General features: G+C 42.8%; 1 protein-coding gene across 1 annotated transcript in view; it reads left to right on the top strand.

Annotated features, from left to right (window-relative positions):
• Positions 1–17357: 17357 nt before the first annotated feature.
• The window catches only part of TMEM242 (transmembrane protein 242), a 29649-nt gene continuing 25186 nt past the window's right edge, over positions 17358–21820 (top strand). The window contains exons 1-2 of the mRNA XM_045805410.2: positions 17358–17479; positions 18076–18176. Coding sequence (XP_045661366.2) covers positions 17392–17479; positions 18076–18176 — 189 coding nt within the window. The 5' untranslated portion in view covers positions 17358–17391. The remainder of the gene's footprint in view (positions 17480–18075; positions 18177–21820) is intronic.

The raw sequence follows: 21820 nt of genomic DNA, 5'->3' as shown, positions 1-21820 counted from the left end.
AAGTGACTGGAGAAATAAATAAACTGAATGTAAGTTGTACACATGGATTCTCTAAGGTGCCAGTCATGTATTCACTTCTCAAATATAATTGAGCACTTACTGTGTACCAGGAAGTACAGTTATAGTGATGATTAAGACCCACCAGGTTCCTGCTGTCATCCCAATGAGACAAAACCAGCAAATATGTAAGCACACTACTGGAACCCCAATCGTCTCCAAGATCCACACAGCCCCCTGTGGCTGATGACCCCAACATCTGCCCTCTGCACCCTGGGCATTTGCACCATGGGGCCCACTTTGTGGCAGCACGTGCTGCTCCAACAGTCTACCCTCCAGAGATAGAAGGCTTCTGCCCTAACTGCCTAAGTGACCTGGAGCAAGAGATGAACAATTCCTTGGACAACAGTTTCCTACTATGCCAGGAATAGTATGCCATAATAGTACCTACCCCACAGATGTGGGGATTAAATAAATTCATTCAAGTAAAGCACTCGGTACAAAGCCTGGCACAGAGCACATGCCTGATAAATGATAGCGAGTACTGTCTCCAATATATGCATATTTAATTTTAGGTATATGTCTTGGTCAGCTCAGGCTGCCATCATTGAATACCACAGATGGAGTGGATTAAACAACAAGAATTTATTTCTTACAGTTCTGGAGGCTGGACATCCAAGATTAGGGTGCCAGCAGGGTCAAGTTCTGGTGAGAATTCTCTTCCTGGCTTGCAGACAGCTACCCTCTCACTGTGTCTGTGTGACAGAGAGAGAGAGAAAGAAAGAGAGAGGGAGAGAGGGAGGAAGGGAGTTCCGGTCTCTTCAACCTCTTATAAGGGCACTGATCCCATCCTGAGGGCTCCACCCTCATGACTACCTCTACACCTAATTACCTCCCAAAGACTTCACCTCCAAACACCTTCACCCTGGGGGTTAGGGTTTCCACATATAAATTTTGACGGGACACATTCAATCCATAACAACATATTTCTCTGAGACTCCACTGAGCTTGAGCTGGGTTTCTTTTGTTCGTTTTTTGTTGTTGTTGTTTTAATCTCTTGAAAATGATACTTTCCTGAAACCATGCATAGAGGAAGAAGCTTGAGGAACTGTAACTACGCATTGCCAAAGTTGTCCTTGATGTGCTCTCTCCTTTCAAAGAACAAAACGTTCCTTCAGGGAATGAGCCGGTCATTTTCCATGTGTGCCCTCAGATACAGTTCTCACCCTTCCTGTCTCTCTGTGCTCCAGAGAGGTTGCGTGGGGTCCCTTTCAGCGGATTTCTGTTAGGATGTGGCCAACGGATGACACCAGAGGACATTGGAGGGCAGGAAGCGGGGCAGTTCTTCCCTGTTCCCTTCATGATTTGGTGCCTGGTTCTGGGAGTGGCCACATCCTTCCACAACCACACCTCCTGTCAGGGAGAGAACCTTCTGCCTGGCTCCAAATCTCACCAGGACCCCCATTTCCCTTCAGGCCTAGGGTTCATCACAGCTTCCTACTGCTGTAGTGTCTAGGTGCCTCGATCTCTCTTCATGGTTCTGTAACCCTGCCCATTCCTCTGCCAAGAGCCCCTTCATTAAAGAATCTTCTGTTGAACTACCTGAGAGGTTTCTTGTCTCCTGCTGGGACCCTGGTGGATAGATGTAATTATAATAAATTTCAATATTTTTCCGTGCAGCTTACTTCCCTCTCAGTCATGCTCTTAGTTTAATAAAATATTTGCCGTCATTAAAAAAGAACTTCTAAAGAATTTCCAACTGGCACATGTAGCTTTTGCAAGATCATGATGATAATTGCCTTGAGGGAAATAGCCATTTTTAGTATTACTTGGAAGTGAAGTGGAGGAATACAGTAAAGGGAATACAATCCTTGCTGGTACACAGTACACGGCTGATGTACTAAGAAATACGAAAAATGAGAAGTTAGAAGTCAGCACAGGAGTTCAGAGTCAAGCTGTCAGGAGATCCTGCTGTCATTGCTCCTTCTGCCTTCTCCGAGCTCCCTCCCTTTAAGGCAAAGTACTAATTGTCTTTCAAGAGGAATCCAATGCCTACCCTTCAGCCAACATTTAGGAGCTACCGTGAGGCATACCCCATCTCTCCCTCTCCCCAAATCTTGGAAATCAGGAAACTAAGGTTAGTCTCAGAGAGCTCAACTTCAAATCACATGTCCTGGATCAGAACAGAGAAATGCAAAGTCACCTTACAAGTTGAAGGACCCTTAGAACCATAAGGCTTGGCTTCAGCCAAACTGAATATATTAAACCACCTAAAGCAAAAATATATCAGTCAGAAGAGGCCAGGAAAAGGAGAATCACAGAAACAGACATAACTGTGCTCCGTGAATTAGCTTACAGAAGAACAAGCTCGAATAACTCAGAATGCTCTGATAGTCTTCTAGTGAGACAAACGCCTCAGCTTATCTCAGCCAGACAGCATTAAATCATCAATTCTTCTCATTCCCTATGTTTCAACTCTGTGCTCACCAAGAAACGTTTTTATAGTAATGATTTTCTTATTTCTTATTTTTTATAATAATTTTTTATTATATTATTTTAGTCACCATACAGTACATCCCTAGTTTTTGATGTAAAGTTCCATGATTCATTACTTGCATATAACACCCAGTGCACCATGCAATATGTGCCCTCCTTAATACCCATCACCGGCCTATCCCATTCCCCCACCACCCCCCCTGAAGGCCTCAGTTTATTTCTTATTTTAATACATTTTTTTTAAGATTTTATTTATTTGTCAGAGAGAATGGCAGGTAAAGGGAGAAGCAGGCTCCCCGCTGAGCAAAGAGCCTCATGCAGGACTTGACCCCAGGACCCCGGGATCATGACCTGAGCTAAAGGCAGACGCTTAACCAACTGAGCCACCCAGTCCCACAATACATGTTTACTACAAAAATAACCAGAAAATGTGGACCAAGCCCAGGGATGACATTAATGCCTTGATTTATTTTCTCCCGTGCCATTTTTCACACACATAAATACACAAACATACATAGTAACAAAAATAGAAATATTTCATCTTTACTGAGGTGTTTTTCGACTTCACTGAAAAATAAATAATGAACATCTTTGTGTGTTGACAAATATACCTCTACAGCAGATTAATGGATGTATACTTTTTTAGGTGGGCAATCCTATCTTTTATTTAACCAGAGCTCTCTTCTTGCACATTTCTGCCATTTCCATCATTTTTCAATTACCAACAGCACTGCAGGAGACAGACTTGCAACAAATCTTTGCACCTCATTAACCATTTCTCCTCACAGATTCCCAAAGGCATGGGCATTCCAAGACTTTTGATATATTTTGCCAGATTGCTTTCCAGAAAATATTATAATTGTTCCAGTGTTTGCCAATTTTTATAGGCGATAAATCATTAGGTCATTATTTTAATTTGTATTTTTCTAATTACTAGTGAAGCTTTTTTATTGAGGTATCTCTTATTTTAGAAGTCTTTATATTATAGGGATATTAACTTTTGTGATATGTATTTTTTCCCAGCTTTTTATTTGTCTTTTATTGCAATATGGTGTTTTGCCTTAAGCTCAGACTCAATTAGGAATGAGTTTGATTTTGGAATGAATTTGGCTAACACTCCTGCCCTCTCTTGGCCTCCTTCTGCTTGTTATCTTATGGTCACTAAATGGCTGCTGTGGCACTAGCCATCAAATCTGTGTTCCAGGCAGAAGGAGGAAGGGTGGAGGAAGAGACAACACAAGCTGACTTTTGCTTATGCCCATTAACCAGAACTGGTCACACGGCCACTCCCAGCAGCAAGTGAGGGGCAGGCAACGTAAAGAACGGGAGATGGGATGATGTGAGAAATTCACACTGTCCACCATAGAGCAGTTTTCGGATTTATGTAGTTAAATTGGTCTATATAGACCATCCTCATTTACCATGGTTCAACTCGAGACTTTTCGACTTTGCAATGATGTGAAAGTGATAGACACTCAGTAGAAAACATACATCAAATTTTTAAGTCGGATCTTTCCCAGGGCTAGAGATATGTAGGCAAACTCTCTCACGACGCCAGGCCGCTGCCTTAGCTCCAGTCAGCCTGAGACCTGGGACACCCTGACAACCATTCTGCACCCATACAAACAATTCTGTTTGTCACTTTCAATATAGTAATTCAACACAATACATGAGACATTCAACACTATTATAAACCAGTCTTTGTGTTCGATGATTTCTAAGTGTTCCGAGCACATTGAAGATAGTCCAGGCTAAGCTGTGATGTTTGGAAGGTTAGGTGTATTGAATGCATTTTCTTTTCTTAAAAAAGATTTTATTTACTTATTTGACACAGAGATAGAGAGGAAGAGAGACCAAGCACAAGCAGAGGGAGCATCAGAGAGAGAGGGAGAAGTGGACTCCCTGCTGAGCAGGCCAGATCTCAGGACCCTGAGATCATGACTTGAGCCAAAGGCAGACGATTAACCGACTGAGCCACCCAGGTGCCCCGAATGCATTTTCAACTTACAGTGAATTACCAGGACATGACCCTGTTGTAAGTTGAGGAATATCTGTATTTATTTCTTTGGTTCATGCTTAGAAAGTTGTTCCTCAACTCAAGGAGGTTTCCCAGTAGACAGTTAACTATACTTTTTTTATACCGTTTTTATGTTTTCATTGTAATATGAGATAGAAATCAAATCAAAGAATTTTCTTTCCCAAATAACCAGTTAGTTGTCCCCATATCATTTTGGAGGCTTTCTCTACTAATTTGAAATATGTTTGTTCACTAAGCTATTAGATATACTGAAGTCTAAGTCTTACTTGCTTACTGTTCCAGCCCATGGATGCAGCCAGCTATTCCTGTCTACGGCTAGTACTTCAATTAAGGTAATATCATACATTTAACATTGTAGACTTTTCCAAAATTTCTTGACTTTTTTGACTGTTTATTATTTGGATGAATTTTTAAGCATTCTGTCAAGTTTTTTTTAAAAGACTTTGTTGGGGGCGCCTGGGTGGCTCAGTTGTTAAGTGTCTGCCTTCGGCTCAGGGCGTGATCCAGGATCCCTGGGATCGAGCCCCACATCAGGCTCCTCCGCTGGGAGCCTGCTTCTTCCTCTCCCACTCCCCCTGCTTGTGTTCCCTCTCTCACTGACTGTCTTTCTCTCTGTCAAATAAATAAAATCTTTTTAAAAAAATACTTTGTTTATTTGAGAGAGAGTGAGCAAGGAAGGAGCAGAGAGAGGGACAAGCAGACTCCCCACTGAGCATGGAGCCAGACATGGGGCTTGATCCCAAGACCCTGAGATCATGATCTGAACCAAAATCAAGAGTCGATGCTTAACCAACTGAGCCACCCAGGCGCCCCTTATTCTGTCAAGTGTTTATATGATTCTATTTTGATTTCAAGAGGAATTGCATTAAATTTGTAAGTTGAGAAGAATTGGCAACTGTACAGTTAAGTTTGGGGGAACCAGGGATATGATGTCATCAAGCCTTCTTTCCTGTGTGTCAGTAAAGTTTTATGATCATCACATAATGACATCTTTTTTTTCTTCTCTGCTTTGAATTTTAATCAGTTATAGCTAATATATAGGAAAGCTAATGATTTTTATAAGATTGCTTTTACAGCTGACCATATTACAGAACCACCAGTTCTTTCTAGAAGTTTTCCTTACTTGTTATTCATCTGCTTTATCTGCCAGACCCAGAAAGAGAGGTGTCACGTGCAGCTTTCCGATTGTTACCTGGCTTCCAGTTATGGTTCTTACCATAGTTTTCATTACACAGTATTACATTGGCATTTGGACTCATGAGCCTGATTAATGTGATTCTTCCCGGAGAGATAAATCTGCTCTCGCTCTGCTGACAAAACCAAGTTTCAGAGACAGCAGAGCTGAGTTAGCAGAGCTACAACATAAGCCTTCTTGGAATTTCTACCTCGTCAGTAGGGCATGAATTTCTTTTACATCATCTCCGTTAGATGTTAATCCAACTTCTGCACCGAAAGTCCTAGTGATAGAAAACAATGTAATTCAAGGTCCTCATTCCATTCGGGGGACATTTCAAAAATTTTAAACGTTTTTATTTGAAACAAAATCTACCTAGTCTATCTTTTCCCCATGGTTCCCGAGAGGCTCTACCTCTTTCTCTAGCACTTACCCTCAACTCTTTTTTCCTAGACAACACGGTTAAGATTTCCTACCTCCCAGTCACTGTCCCCTACACCTGCCCTGCTTCCTGAGATGCTGAGTGGCCAGTCCTCACTAAATGGTCCAAATAAACGGTCCGTGTCTTTTTCACAGGAAGCACTCTAGGCCAAATCTCCCCCATCCTGTACTTGGTTATTTTCTGCAAATTTGATTTGTCTTTGTTAAAGCCCATTTTATTTGTTTTAGACTTTTGAGTCTGCCTAAGCCATCTTAAGACATTTCTCTCATTCATCTCACTCATTCAATAATGAAAGCTTCCTGTTCTGTGACATCTGTAAGATGCAATAGGCATGCCTTCCCGGGTCTAGGTTCAAATTGCTTACAAGTATGTTGAAATGGCCAGGGTCAAGGAGAGAGACCTGCAGCATGGCCTCGGGGGTTTCCTTCCAGGTGATACGTAAATCAAGACTCTTTGGGTACCAGGTGCTCAGCCAGCTTCAAAAACAACCAATCTTATTAATAAAGTTATGAAATGAGGGATTTTGTCAAAAGTCTTCTGAAATACGAGTACAGTAGTGTCCAGAGTTCTGGTTGACCCACCAGGCATGTGGTCGGTTACGGGCGCAGCACTGAGTGGAACAGGGCAGACAGGGAGAGGCCAAGACCTAGCCTAGTATATGGCCCCTGGATTGACCTAAGTAACAGGCTGGGGGTAGGGGTGGGAGCATCAGAACTCACCACAAGTAAAAATGGGAAATATAGAGGAGACTGGGGGGTGCAGTCGGTTAAGTGTCCGCCTCTTGATTGCAGCTCAGGTTGTGACCTCAGGGTTGTGAGATCAAGCCCCGTGTCCAGCTCCAGGCTCAGCAAGGAATCTGCTTCTCTCCCTCCCCACACTCACGCTCTCCCTTTCTCTCTCTAAAATAAATAAATAAATCTTTTTTAAAAAATGGGAAGTATAGCCAGCTGCTCGGCTCCTGGCAACCATGTGGGTCTTGGCTTCCAGCGGGTGTGTGAGCGGGAAAGCATGTGGCGCCACATGTGCAAGATTCAATGGTTTACTCGAGTGGGACAATTTTATGAGAGAGAGTGCGTTTTTCCAACTCTGGCAAAGAGGCATAATGGGTAGCGACCGGACCATGAAAGACTCCTCCAGGGACAGTGTGGCAGCCAGAGGAAGGGGGGCTGAGTAGGACACCTTAGAGGACAGCTTCAGGACACACAAGGAGAGAGGAGCAGAGTTTCGAGAGAGAGGGATTGGCTCAAACAAGTGCTGCGGATTGGGCGAAGCAGGCAGTAGGTGGGGCTCCTACTGGGCAGCGTTGCTGGCCCACGGATGACTGTCTTTGGGTCTGATGGTGATCCCGGTCCACTTTGCTTTGGCCAGGACCACTGGACCGTGTGACATGAAACACAGAAACCTCTGCAAGTGGAATCGCCTAGAGCCAGCTGTCTGAGAAGCTGGATGTGATCGGCAGACTGAATTCCTCCAGTAGCTACAGCTCCCAGGACTACAGCACGTGGAGCTCCTTTAAGACAAATCACGTGTGAGATAGGATGTGCCTAAGCCAACTGGTTGCTCCACGATCAGAAGTCAAGATGGACCTCCTGCTGGATCTGTCATTAGGAGCATTTGAGTGAAATACTTCTTGGACCCAAGATGATCTGCTCCATGACCTCAAAAGGTCACTCCCATTTCCATAAAGTCATGCAACTCTGAGAAAAGCAACCAAATAAGGATAAATATATAGCAGGGCTTGAAATAGTAAATCTAATTCTACTGTAAGTCAGTCTATTTTGGTTTCTCAACTATACCAATTCAGAATGTGCTTTGGGGATTGCATTTTTCTTCCTAATTGACTGGAATGAAATAGATTATTCATGACCATTTTGGTCCCCCCCCCAAACAAATAGCTCTCTTCCTTCTCTCCTAGAATGTGAAGAATAGCTTTAAATTTGACATGGGAAAGTGAGACATTATTTTTGGCTTGAGTAGAATGAAAGCTTCGATCCCTGAGTGGAATCTGGTCTTCACTCTTCCGACCACCCAGTAGGTTCAGATGCACGACAGACTGGAGACATTAAATTTTAGATCTGCCCTTCAGCTGCAAGAGGAAGGCAAGGCACTGCTTTCTACCCTCTAAACAGAATAACCTTGTTTCTCCAAACTGAGCTAGAATCAGAATTTGGGGGAGTAGAAACAATCCTAGTGACCAACTAGGTCAGTCTTTCTCAAACTACAGTCGAAGATACACAGGATACTCCTAAACAGAGGGTTCTTCGGCCAAATCAGTTAGTCACTGCTTACTGTGTTCTCTTGACGACTCTGAGAAGCCCCAGAGCGAGGAAACCTGTTATATTTTGTTTGCCAAACTTATTTGATCACAAAATCTTTTTCCCCCCAGGTAACACCTAACAGCTTCTGGAACTGGCACGCTATGAAAGATACTTTCTTAGTGCTGATCTGTGCTGAAGATTGCTGATCTATGCAATCCTCCCTTTTATGGAGAAGGCAAACGAAGCCCATATTAAGAGATATGGAGACAATGATGCCCTGTTACTGGCAGGGTTGGCTTCCAGACAACTAGTCCAGGTTCTTTCTACCTTTGTACCTTGGTCGTAGCTTTGATGCATCCCCTAGCACATTTTCATTGTCTGGAATTTGAGGTTTATTTATTTATAGTGCACTCCGCCATGAATCCATCAAATGCTTTGAATGTTTTAAAAAGGGCATTGGGTGCTGGTACGGCTGACCTAAATAAGACATTATTTTTTAAATGGCATGTAATTTACTATATGGTGAAATATTTCATCGTGCTATATAATTACATTCTAAGAGGTTATTACTTTTATATGCAAGAATAAATCAAAGCGGTCAAATCTCAATAAAATGTGTTACTAAAATGAAAGTATACGGCCCAGTGAGAAGTAATGGTAGGCACTTCTTTCGTAACACAGAAAGAACAATAGTTGGTGAGCCAAAATTACAGAAAAAATGATTGCAAGGCCACAGACGTATTCTTTTAAATGTAAATTCAAGGAGTTTAAGCATGCTAGCACTCCTCAGAAGCAACATTTTTCTGACTTATTCTCTGAGTTCCAGAGGCGCTTTGAATCTCTACGCATTTCAGCACCACACACTCCAGCCTCCAGCCCTGGAGACTTTGAACTTTCTCCCATTTTTTTTCTGTCTTAATACAAGGTAGAATACCATTAGGTGGGATGTTTTAAAAACTGGCTCCTAGCCTCTGAATATCATGTTTCCAAACCCAATACTGGCCCAGGTGGTACCATGTTGTGGACCAGAACAGGCGGCCCTTTCCAGAGGCAGTGGGTGCCCTGCAGCAGGGCACCAGGCTCGGTGAGCGGAACACAGGCTGGTTTCCAGCCCCTGTCCTCTGGGATGCAGGCCCATGTGCTCATGAACAGGTCACACAACTAAAGGCAGGGGCCCTATCTGCTTCCCTCCCTCTCCTCCAGCTCTCACCTATAGACTCACATACAGACCCACCTATCGACCCAGCCTTCATCCCGACCTGACGGTGTGGACTCTATTTAGGGACTGTGGACCTCTCAACTCTTCTCGCTGACTCAGCACCAGAAGCCCCCTGACTCTAGCCCAGCTGGGCTCCTGATCACGGTCTCTTCATTTTGACTGGGTTGTGCCTTTGCATTTAGTGGTTACCATCTCTTGGTCTCTGGTTCTGCGGAGGGTCAGGACGCTGTTATCCACGGGCCAATCTCTTGGTGGTGCTAGGCTTCCCACCTGAAGTACTGAACTCCCTCCTCTTCCCTGGATGCTGGAACACCATGTTAATTGCTTAGACAGCCTATTTCATCTCACAACCAGACCACCAGGACTGCAGACCTCTCTTGCCAGGCCCCTGTAGGCATGTGCTTTGTCCCCCAGAACAAACCTGCTCGCTTCTGAATCACTTGTGGGGCTTCAGTTGGTGAGCCTACTTCTGGGAAATAGCCCCTTCCCTCTACGTTCCAAGACCAGGACTGTCCAGACTCAGCACGGATGCAGACCAATCTCCTAGGCGTTCTAGATCCACATGGTGCAACTACAGTTGATATGCAGAGGAGTGACCTGAAGCACCGTGGGGGTCACAAGCAGGAAATAATAATGCTGCTTTAGTTCATATTTTACTTGTTAAGGCAGAAAGTAGAAGAAACACAGTTAGGAAGAATATCAATCCCAAAGGTGGAAACGGAAAGAAGCTTTGATGAAATTGTCACTGACTTAGAAAATGGAGGGTCATCGAACTCTAACCTCCAACAAGCCAAGGGCTATGCCTCTTTCCTTCACAGAGCAAATCCAGCGCAAAAGACCATGACAGGTATTCAGTTAAACCTTGCTGAATGAACGAGAACTAAAATCAATCTAACCACGGTCTTTGGTCAGAAAGGCTTCAGTAGTTTATGTAGTCTTTATCTTTAATACATCTATGAAGTCTATAATCTTTAATACATCAGGAGAGAATAATTCATAAAAATAAATACAATAAGCCCAATAAGCATTAATGAAACATATGTGCCTGTGTACGAAATACTGGCAAAATGAAATGCATAGATGGAAATATATTTTACTTTTGGCAATCTTAAAGGGTTTTTCTCTGACTGGGACACACATGGGACTAAAAATAAGAACGCCTTTTATTGCCAGAATTCTTGACAATTTACAAAATGCTTGAACACATGTGAGCATATTTGATCCTCGCAAGATAGAGGAATGTCGTTAAAGGAAATGATATGCATCGCTCTTTTATAGGAAAATATCTGTGGCTCGTGAAATAGAGCAGCTTTCAAAAAGATTTCTGGTCTATCATTAACAGTAACAATCCAGCTGCTAACGTAAAAGAAGATAGGAAAGATACTCTCTACCATAAAGAAAAATTGAAAGGAGGGTAGTTATAATGGCAACTTGCATTTACTGTGATGAAGACAGACTTCTATTATTCAACCCGGGGCAGTTATAGAATACTATTTTAAGAGATAAGTAATGAGATGCTGGAAGTGAGTAATAAGAGGCAACCTTTGAGGGGCACCTGGGTGGCTCAGTCGTTAAGCGTCTGCCTTCGGCTCAGGGCGTGATCCCGGCGTTATGGGATCGAGCCCCACATCAGGCTCCTCCGCTGGGAGCCTGCTTCTTCCTCTCCCACTCCCCCTGCTTGTGTTCCCTCTCTCGCTGGCTGTTTCTCTCTCTGTTGAATGAATAAATAAAATCTTTAAAAAAAAAAAGAGGCAACCTTGAAAGTCAAGTTTCAGCTCACTGTGAGGAATTATGACCATACTTCGCACTTCTGCACTGTATCGATTGTGGTGCACTCCGAGGTTGTCCCGAGCCGGTATTGGGAAGAATTCAAGAGGCTCTGATAACATCAAACTGGGGGATACAAATTTGGCAAGGGCCCTCAGCCAGCCTACCATCTCTCCGTGGGACATATGCTTCTCGCTCTTACTTCCTCGCTATCCAAGAGTGTTGTCATTGGATATCCTGCTGAAGAGTTTGGTGAGTTACTCTGGAAACCTACATAATATTTCTACTTAAACAGAAAAAAAAATCTCTCTCTTTAAGTGATGTGACACATTTTTAAAGTATTTTTATACTTTTTCTTCCTTTTTTCTCCTTTTCATGAAAGTAATGTAAGTTTCTTGCTAATTTTTTTTCAAACATGATAGAAATACTTAAAACTGTTGCTTTAATCAGCATTTTGCTTATGAGGACAGAAAGATGCAATACAATTAGAAAGTTTCACTCCCCCCTTTCCCTCAAGGTAACCTCTGTTAATAATTCCACATAAAGCCCAGCAGATCTTTCCTCCTATGTACACACTTAATTAGGCAATAACTTTTAAAGATCTCTGCACTCTATTTTTGACAAGCATCTTATACCAAGTAGCAGCGAGAAGAATGACCAATATGTGACGCTTATCAGGTTTTAAAAAAGAATTCAGCCTCATATTTTAAACAGGGAGAAATGGAAGCTCCAAAGAAATGTTTTAAAAATAGATGGGGAAAAAAGCCTGTCAGTGTTTGGAACTAGAGAGAGCGAGGGTACCCACATTCTCGGAACTGTAATGCTAACAGGTTTTCTAGCTGTCAAAACTTGAAATAGAATCTACAGGGGCCCAAGCTTTGAAATAAGAATGTGGTCAGATGCATAGATGGTATGGACTTTCAGCTGACTAAAGCAAACACCAAAATAGCAACAGAGTCTGTCTCAAGATGAGCTTGCTTTCCCAGCAGCCTCTTTGCTTGCAAGACATTTCTGTTACATTTTCCTAAAAGGGAATCATGCTTCCATTGAAACAACAGTCCTGCTCACACCGCACAGAGCACCACACTTCTGCAAATTTCTGACCACGGCCCAAAGAACAATCCCTATCTTGCAGAGACACCGTGTTCCAAATACCTGTAAGTCGCCTGTTTGGAGCTTGCATCACACATTCTTGGAGAAACCAGTCCAGGTAGGATTTGATGGTCCTGAGAGCAGGCCAGTTAATTCGATTGCACCCGAAGTACTTAACTGCGTGAACCGCAGAAAGAGAAAATCTTGGTTAACATGGTCTTTCAAATGCGTTTTCTTTAAGCGTCCTAATTTGGGATGCCTGGAATGTGGTTCTAATCTCAAACCAGGAGAGGCTATGGACTCTGAGAAATAAACTGAGGCCTTCAGAGGGGAGGGGGGTGGGGGATTGGGATAGGCTGGTGATGGGTATTAAGGAGGGCACATATTGCATGGTGCACTGGGTGTTACACGCAAATAATGAATCATGGAACATTGCATCAAAAACTAAGGCTATACTGTATGGTGACTAACATAACATAATAAAAAATTATTTAAAAAAAACACACACACAAAAAAATTAAATTAAATTAACTAAAAAAGAAAAACAAACAAACAAAAATGATCTCAAGGCCAGAGACTCCCCATCCTGGCTTCATGCAGGCTTCCCAGCCCTTGGAATCACTGTCTTCCCAAATCTGGAACAGAGCAAATTGCAGGAGCCTAGGGCCAGCGAGGAATGGGGTTGGAAGCTCCCCACACAATAAGGTCACCTTGTCCAATGGGCTCTCAGTGTCTCCTCTCAAGGTGTGTATCTGACAGGGATCCTCAAAGTGCAAATTGCCCACCTCGGCAAAGATGACCCATTGGTTTGCTTTCGTTGCCTCTTCACCCTCTGCATCCTGGGAGATCGAGCTTACGTGTAGGAAGGAGGAACATCGCCCTTTACTTTGGGGGTTAGAATGAAGGTAGATATTCGTGAGCTGCAGCCCTTGGAACAGAAGCAGCCAGGGGTCCGGCAGAGGTTGTCCTTACTGCCTCAAAATGCAAACAGGCTCTAGAGCACAGGAAGCTGTAACATTCCTAAATGTAAGTGTGTATTCTCTCTCTTCTGTTCCTTACAGTAAATCGTAATTTAAGCATGTATTCTCTCTCATCTGTTCCTTACAGTAAATTGCAATATAATTCTTAAAATAAAAAAATTTCTGTGGTTTTGTGGGTGAGGGTGCAGGGGAGAAACCGGCAAAGACAGGGAGTTAGGGAGCCTGTACATTTTCTCTCTGAGCAGTCTTGGGAGAAGAGAATTCCAAGCGTTAAAGTGGACGGTGTGGCTTTGAGAGGTGCGAACTGTAAGAGTGAAGTAGGGAGATAACCTCTCTCACCAACAGCATCGGCATCACCTGCGAACTTTAGACATCAAAGTTCTCAGGCCCCACACAGACCCGCTGACTCCAAAACTCTGGGAGTGAGGCCCTTGTGGGGAATTCCAGTTATCAAGCTCAAGCTTAGGAAACACTGGGTGATGGATAAAGACTTGGACAGAACTGCTTTCATTCATTCATTCATTCATTCATTCATTCATTTTCTATTTACTTTTTGACCCCCCCTTCACCCATTTCTCCTACCCTTTACCCCCCGCCTCTGGCAACCACTAATCTGTGTTCTATATCTATGAGCTTATTTTTTTGTTTGCTCTTTTTTAAATTTTTATTTTGTTTGTTTCTTCTTTTAGATTCCACATACAGGAGAGATCAGACGGTATTTATCTTTCTTTGTCTGACTTATTTCACTTGACATAATGCCCTTGAGGTCCATCCGTGTTGTGGCAAATGGCAAGATTTCATTCGTTTGATGGCTGAATAATATTCCATTAAATATGTATACCACAATTTCTTTATCCATTCATCCACTGATGGACATTTAGGTTGTTTCCACAGCTTGGCTGTTGTAAATAACGCTATTGTGAATAACAAGGGGGTATAGCTTTTCAAGATAGTGTTTTCACTTTCTTCAGGTAAATATCCAGAGTGGAATTGCTAGATCATATGGTAGGTCTATTTTTAATTTTTTGAGGAGCATCTGTACTGTTTTCCATTGTGGTCGCATCAATTTACATTCCCACCAACAGTGCGGGAGCACAGCCTCAGTGACACTTGTTTTCTCCTGTCTTTTTTTTTTTTTTTAAGATTTTATTTATTTGACAGAGAGAGACACAGAGAGAGAGCGAACACAAGCAGGGGGAGTGGGAGAGGGAGAAGCAGGCTCCCAGCAGAGGATGTGGGGCTGGATCCCAGAATGCCGGGATCACACCCTGAGCTGAAGGCAGATGCTTAACAACTGAGCCACCCACGTGCCCCTATCTCTTGTCTTTTTAATAATGGCCATTCTAACAAGTATGAGGTGATTCTCACTGTGGTTTTGATTTGTATTTCCCTGATGATTAATGATGTAGAGCATTTTTCATGTGTCTATTGGCCAGCTATATGTCTTCTTCGGAAAAATGTCTATTCAGATCCTCTGCCCATGTATGTGGTTTTTTTTTTCCTTTTTGCTATTGAGTTGTATGAGTTCCTTATATATTGGATATTAGCCCCTTATCCGGTATGTGATTTGTGAATATTTGCTCCCATGCAGTAGGTTGTCTTTTCATTTTGTCGATGGTGTCTTTCCCGTGCTGAAGCTTTTGGCCTGTTGTAGCCCCACTTATTTCTTTTTGTTTTTGTTGCTTTTAAAAATAGAGCTACTTTTATGTCCTGGCTCTGCTTTTTAACAGCTGTGGGAGTTGAGTAAGTTAATGAAGTTTATGAAGTTCGGAGTTTATGAAGAAAATTAAATGAGATAACATATTTGAAGCCCTTAGCACAATGCCAGACATACAGAAAGCACTCAGTAAATGTTAGCTGCTGAGACCACCCTTTTGTAAGAGGGAGAGGAGAAAGGATGAGTCCTAAAGACCGAAAACAAGTTAGCACAGAATTTACCAGTTTAAATGGCCCTTTCAGACCCTGTTTTTGTGTTCCCAAGCCGTCCACAATTTAGATAAATTCTGTGCAGTTTCATCAGAACAGAGCAGTCGTTCTCAACCTCACTAATCATCCAAACCGCCCATGGAGCTTTTTAAAAAAATATTATTTATTTATTTATTTTTGGGCAGAGGGAAAGGGAAAAAGAATCTTAAGCAGGTTCCCCACTGGGCGGAGCTCAATCTCAGGACCCTGAGATCATGACCTGAGCTGAAATCAAGAGTCAGAACCTGGGGCGCCTGGGTGGCTCAGCATGTTGGGCGTCTGCCTTCCGTTTGGGTCATGGTCTTGGAGTCATGATTTTGGGGTCCTGGGATCAAGCCCTATGTTGGCCTTCCTGCTCAGTGGGGAGCCTGCTTCTCCCTCCGCCCTCACCCCACTCATTCTCTCTCTCTCTCTCTCAAATAAATAAAATCTTAAAAAAAAAAAGTCAGACCCTTAACTGAGCCATCTAGGCGCCCCTAATTTTTAAAAATATTTTATTTATTTTATTTTATTTTTTAGAGAGGCAGTGAGAGAGCCCCCTGTGGAGCTTTTAAACTGCCCTGCCTGGACCTTCAGAGCAATCATCTTCAGCAGTAGGTCCTGGGAATCTATTACGTAAAATCTCCCATAGGCAACGCTGCAAAACAGCTACTGGAATGGAAAGGTATGATAGCTAGAGCTAACATGTACTGAATATCTATTTGTGCCAGGCACTATGCTAACTTGTTTATTTACATTGCTTCCTTTAATTCTCACAGCAACTTATAAGGCAGATACTGTCAGTTTCTTTTACATATGAGGAAACTGAGGCAAAGAGCCTAAATAATTCAGCCAAGTTCACATAGCAGAGAAGGACTTAGGACCCGAGCCCAGGTTTGAGCTACTAATTGCAATTAACTAATGCATTCATTTACTCATTGACTCAAAATTTATTATGTGTGACCAGGGAAGGAATTGAGAGCCAGAGAATCTAAAATTGAATAAAAATCTCCATCCCCATCCCCAAAAAAGTACATGGCTTTTGTGCGTGTGTTCAGAATGAACAAATGACAGATTGTCTCATTTAAAAGATGATGTCATGTGTCGGTGTTTGAGATGCTGAAAAGATTTTCTGACTTCCAGCCTCTTCCTTTCAGTGACCATTTATAGAATCCACCACCGTTGGCAAATCAGCCTCCCAGACTGTGAGGCCCAGGCCCGTCTGGGGGCCGCCAGCACCAGCGTCTCCCCGCAAGAAGGGCTCTAACGCGCGGTCCGTGTTAGCAAGCCCCTCAGGGCGGTCCTCAGCTGTCCCCGCTGAGTTGTCTCACTTCAATTCAGCAGGATAGCCATCCACCTCTCTCGGTAGGTCCATCAATCAAAGCGCGGGGAAGGAGGTGTATCACAGCGGAGCTGTCGGGTTGGCTCTCTTCCACGGATAAAACCTGTCACTTACACCTAAAGTGAGCACTGCTACGAAATTTCCCAGCAAAGTACAGAGAGAAGACGGAGACCTGGTTTTTAGAATCGTGAAATATTAGCGCTGGTTAAATCCCTGGACGTAACGGAAGGCTGATCAGGAAACCGAGCTCCAGGGTCTCGAACTCGGCTGGCCCTGGGCTCCCGGCGCAATCTGCGACCGCTCACTGCCTCCTAGAGTCAGAGCCAAGCACTGTTTCAGATAGAGACAGTATTCTGGTGCAGCGACCATCACCTTGGGGCAGGCAAATGGCCCAACCTGGAGGCGGCCTGGGAGGACTGCACCCCCACCCCCCGGGGCTGGGGTGGGGACACCACGTGCAGCCACCACATTTTCCTCCTCCAGTGGCGGCGGAGGAAAGGGGGTTTGGGGTCAGCGGCCATTCCCCGGACGAGAATTCAGAACGCACAGGCAGAGGTGCTAGCGGAACCTTTCTCCTCCGCTCGTTCTCGCTTCCCCTCGAACACAGTTGGCGTCGGACTCAGTAGTGGAAGCTTTATAAACATGGAGACGGCCGGTCCCGGACCTGGGCCGTCGTCCTCTCGTCTCGAGGCTCCGGGATCCACAGACGATCCACTTTTCCTGGTGAAAGGTGTGGTGGGGTGAGCTGCTGGTGTCGGGGAGAGCTCTTCCGGGGCCTGCGCTGGAGCCGCTATTCCCACACTGACCCCGCGCTGGGAGACCTTCCCTGGGGCTGCCCCCGAGTTCAGCTGGTGGGGATCGGCCATTCAGGAGTCGTGCGGGGTGGAATCTCCCCCGGGCGCGGGGGGCGGGGGGCTGATCCGGCGAGGTATTCTGTGTGCTGCATTTCCCCCATCCCCTCTACAGTTCTCTCGTGCCTTCCCCTTTCTAACTTCCACTAGCTTGTTTCCCGTCCCCCCTCCCCGCCCCGGGAGAAACTTCAAACCGTCCCCGGGAAAAGGGGAAGGGACCCTGGGCCAATTCTCAGCGCATGGGAAGGATCCTGCAGAATGATCTGAGGTCACGCAGCTTTAGCACCGCTATCGTTTACCTTTGGCCAGAGCTGCCTAGCTTTCGTTTCTGAAATTTCAAAAAATGACTTAAACTGTGATTTAAATAGTGTCTGAATTTACTTGGGTATGTCTTCTTAACTTAAGGTGGTTTTTTTTTTTTCTTCTTTAATCTCTCTCCTCACCCTCCACGCCCCACCCCCAAAACTCTCGGCAGGTGGAGTTTTCCTTGGTACTGTGGCTGCAGCAGGAATGCTAGCCGGATTTGTTACAACATTATCATTGGCTAAAAAGAAAAGCCCTGAATGGTTCAATAAGGTTTGTGACACGGAAATCTATTCGTAACATTGTTACTGTTTGCAGATAATTGGCAGCTGTTGTGCATAGAAGTAAAGAAAATGTTGGTGGCCTTTCATATTGTTTTAAGAAGTACACCTATATACACCTCATAGATTCAATAAGTGTACAAATTAATCAGTGGTGTTTATTTTCATTTAGAAAGAAGTATTTAGGGAAGTCTGGGTGGCTCAGTTGGTGGCTTAAGTGTCTGCCTTCAACTCGGGTCATTATCTCTGGGTCCTTGGATCTAGCCCCATGTGGGGCTCTCTTCCCAGTGGGGAGCCTGCTTCTCTCTCTCCCTCTGTGCACTCTCTCTCAAATAAATAAAATCTAGTTATGTGCTTTCTTTTTCTTAAATTTTAGCAGAACAAGACTTTGTAAGTTCATCCAGTACATTTCCTATTCACAACATGACTAAATCTAAATTTGGGTAATTCCCTATCAGTTGTAAGAGGCCCCAGTATTTTATGTACCACTAAGAAAAAAAATGATGCCAGTTAAATTCTTGACACAATACTGATTACCAGAGGCGTTTCTTTTTAATTATTTAAGTAAGCTCTGTACCCAGCGTGGGGCTTGAACTCATGACCCCAAGATCAAGAGTCTCATGCTGTACTCACTGAGCCAACCAGCCACCCTCCCCCCAGAGGCATTTCTATTTCAGAAATGTTAAATTGTTGAAGTGCATCTTATCATTGATGAAAAACATGGGTCAGCTCCTTGAACCCAGAGATCACACATACTTTGTGCTACTGCAGCCCCGTTTCCCAGAAAAGTACCTGACACCTGAATGCTCAGTCCATTTGGGTTGAATGACCATAAGCTACTTAAGGCAGAAAAGTCTTACTGCATGAGCAAGATTGAGTAATCACTCATGTGGTCATACCCTCAGTTGATGAGGATTTTTCTTCTCATTGACTTGTAGTTACTTGTTTGCATGTGTTATCCTGTCTCTGCTCTCTCCATCCCGTATGGTTTATTTATCCATCATTTCATTGCTTCAGATGTTAACTTGGGATCTTTTATGTGTCAGACATGTGCTAGCTAGGTGCAGGAGATACAAAAATGAACAAAACGTCTGCCCTTCAGGAAGCTAGCATCTGGAGCAGGAGACAAATATTGACACAATTAACTATATAATTATAATTTGATGTTTGCTTGGAAGAACAGTGTTACATGAAAAATCATAAACCAGTCGAGTTCCCTCTCCACTTATATTTTTAATAATCTGATATCATACTTAAGCACTGTAAATACCGTAAAGGAAAAGACCACATTTAAGGTGCTTTTGGTCCCCATCTGAACACTCAAGGCTTAAATGGTACCCAGATCACTGTGACGAACCTTGTGGTCATTTTCGCCCGTATTATAGAACATTTTCAGTGCAGAAATGTATCTTGTAGAAGGAATCATAAAGCCTAACTGAAAGTGATGCTTTAATAGTAGAATTTGTGTTGATTTCTAAGCCTAAATTGCCAGGTTAACCTTTGGGTCACAGACCTTTCTGAGAATCTGATAAAAGCTAGGGATTCTCAGGAAAAAAACACATACCCACATTTACAACTTGGCATTCTGTTTTGTGGTTCTAAGATTTGATTATCACACATGCCTTATCAAACACAGTGGTTTTCAAGCTGTGGTCCAGAGACTCCTAGGGATCCTTGAGACTCTTGGGGGGCTGTAAAGTCAAAACTAAATAGTCACAATAATACTGAGACATTTGTACTAATGGTATAGAAGCACGTGGGGGTAAAACTGCTGGTGCCTTAGTGTAATCAAGGCAGCGGCACCAAACTGTACCAGCAGTCATTTTGTTCTTCGTTACTATGCATCTGTAGTTCAAAAAAAAAAAAGCCCTCATTGCATAAGACTGTCCTTGTTATAGCAGTAGAATTACTGATTTTATTAAATCTTAACCCTTGATTATCCCTCTTTACTATTGCATGTGAGGAAATGGGAAGTATGCATAAAGCACTTCTGATTTATGCCAAAGAAAGACATTTTTCTCCAGGAAAAGCAATTGTGTGATTAAGTTGCATGCTGAACTAGCTGCTTTTTTTCATGTAATACCATATTTTATTTGAAAGAGCAACTGACAAACTGGTTATTCCGAAGTGGGTATTTGGCAGACATTTTCTTCAAAATGAACAAAATGAGCCTGTGTCGTCTCTTCAAGCAAGCACTTGTTGGTATTTGTTGCCAATGATAAAATTGGAGCTTGCGAGTGAAAATTAGATCTTAGAAAACTTGTATCTGCCACTGTGAGCTTGATAGGTGCTTATACATAAAGGCTTTTCTGATGAGATTGGTAATGATATTAATGATGTGAAATTTTAAATATTTAAGAAGTGGTGTCAACATTGGAAAGATCTGCATAACTTGGTAAATCAATATTTTCGGAATGATCATAATGCATGGATAAAAGGCCCATTTGAAATACAAAATAGACTAATGGATTTTAATGTCACAAAGTAAAAAAATTCATTGGTGTGACTTCAGATTCCAGAGTGCACACAGTTTTTTGGGAAGTTTTGGTGGCGCAAGAAGGAAGGCTATTAAAATATTTGTCTCTTTTCCAACCATCTCTGTAAGGCTGGACTTTATTCAGATTCTTCAATCAAAAAACATATTGCAACAGATTGAATACAGAAGCATTTATGAAAATTCATCTGTCTTTGTTAATCCAAACATTTAGAAGATTAATCAAAATGTAAAACATTGCTTCTTTGCACGAAATTCTTTTGTTTTGTAAGGTAGTTGTTTTCATAAAAATAGGTTTATATTAATCTATACTGGGCTTATTTTTAAATGAATTTATACTTAAAATTTAAGAATTTCTTAGTTTTAATTTCTAATATATTAAATATTAATAAGTATAATCCACATAATCAGAAGTCCTTAGGATCCAAGTATAAATGGATCCTGAGACCAGGAAGTTTGAGAACCACTGTTCTGGATGGTTAAATATATTGTGTAAAGTTTGCCTCCCCTCTGGGGAAACATCTGAATTAGAGCATTACTATTGATCCAGACTCTGTTTGAGAGGCTCAGAGGTTCTGGAGCAGTTAATGCATTTACACTTAGCAAGCGCCAGTTTAAGAATACCACTTAGGCAGTGTACTTTAGAGTCGCTGCCTGGCAGTTTTCTCTGACATTAGTAGTGATAATAATTTCTAGCATCTGAATGCTTACCATGTTTTAGCTGCTGCTGTAAGGGTTAGGGTTCACTGAACCCCCATCACAACCCCAGAGATACTGTTAGTATGTTGTCCCCATTAAACTGAGGCACAGATGGATTAAACAACTTGCTCACCCTGGCACTCTTTCTGTCTTTGATTATTTTTGGAGAAGAAATTATACTATTTTTAGCAATTTTTTGTTTAAATAGACTTCTGTCCACTAGCCTGCAATCTAGGCATTAATTATAATACAGATTTAGAGTGCAGCTCAGGATTTTAAAAATGATCAGCTTTTACTTGGGGACTGTGTGCACTGCTGCTATTTCAGGAGGATGGTCATCATTTTTTTGAGTCTTAACTGCATTGTCTTAGCTGAGTATCACACTAGAAAAGTGGGAGTGGAAAGGCAGTAGTAAATGCTGAGCGAACATTCATTTTTCTTTG

Source organism: Ursus americanus, chromosome 11 (genome assembly GCF_024610735.1).
Source record: "Ursus americanus isolate L20-20 chromosome 11, mUrsAme1.1.p, whole genome shotgun sequence".
NCBI lineage: Eukaryota > Metazoa > Chordata > Mammalia > Carnivora > Ursidae > Ursus > Ursus americanus.
The sequence above is the reverse complement of the archived record's forward strand: the minus strand, read 5'-3'. Positions and strand labels throughout refer to the sequence as shown.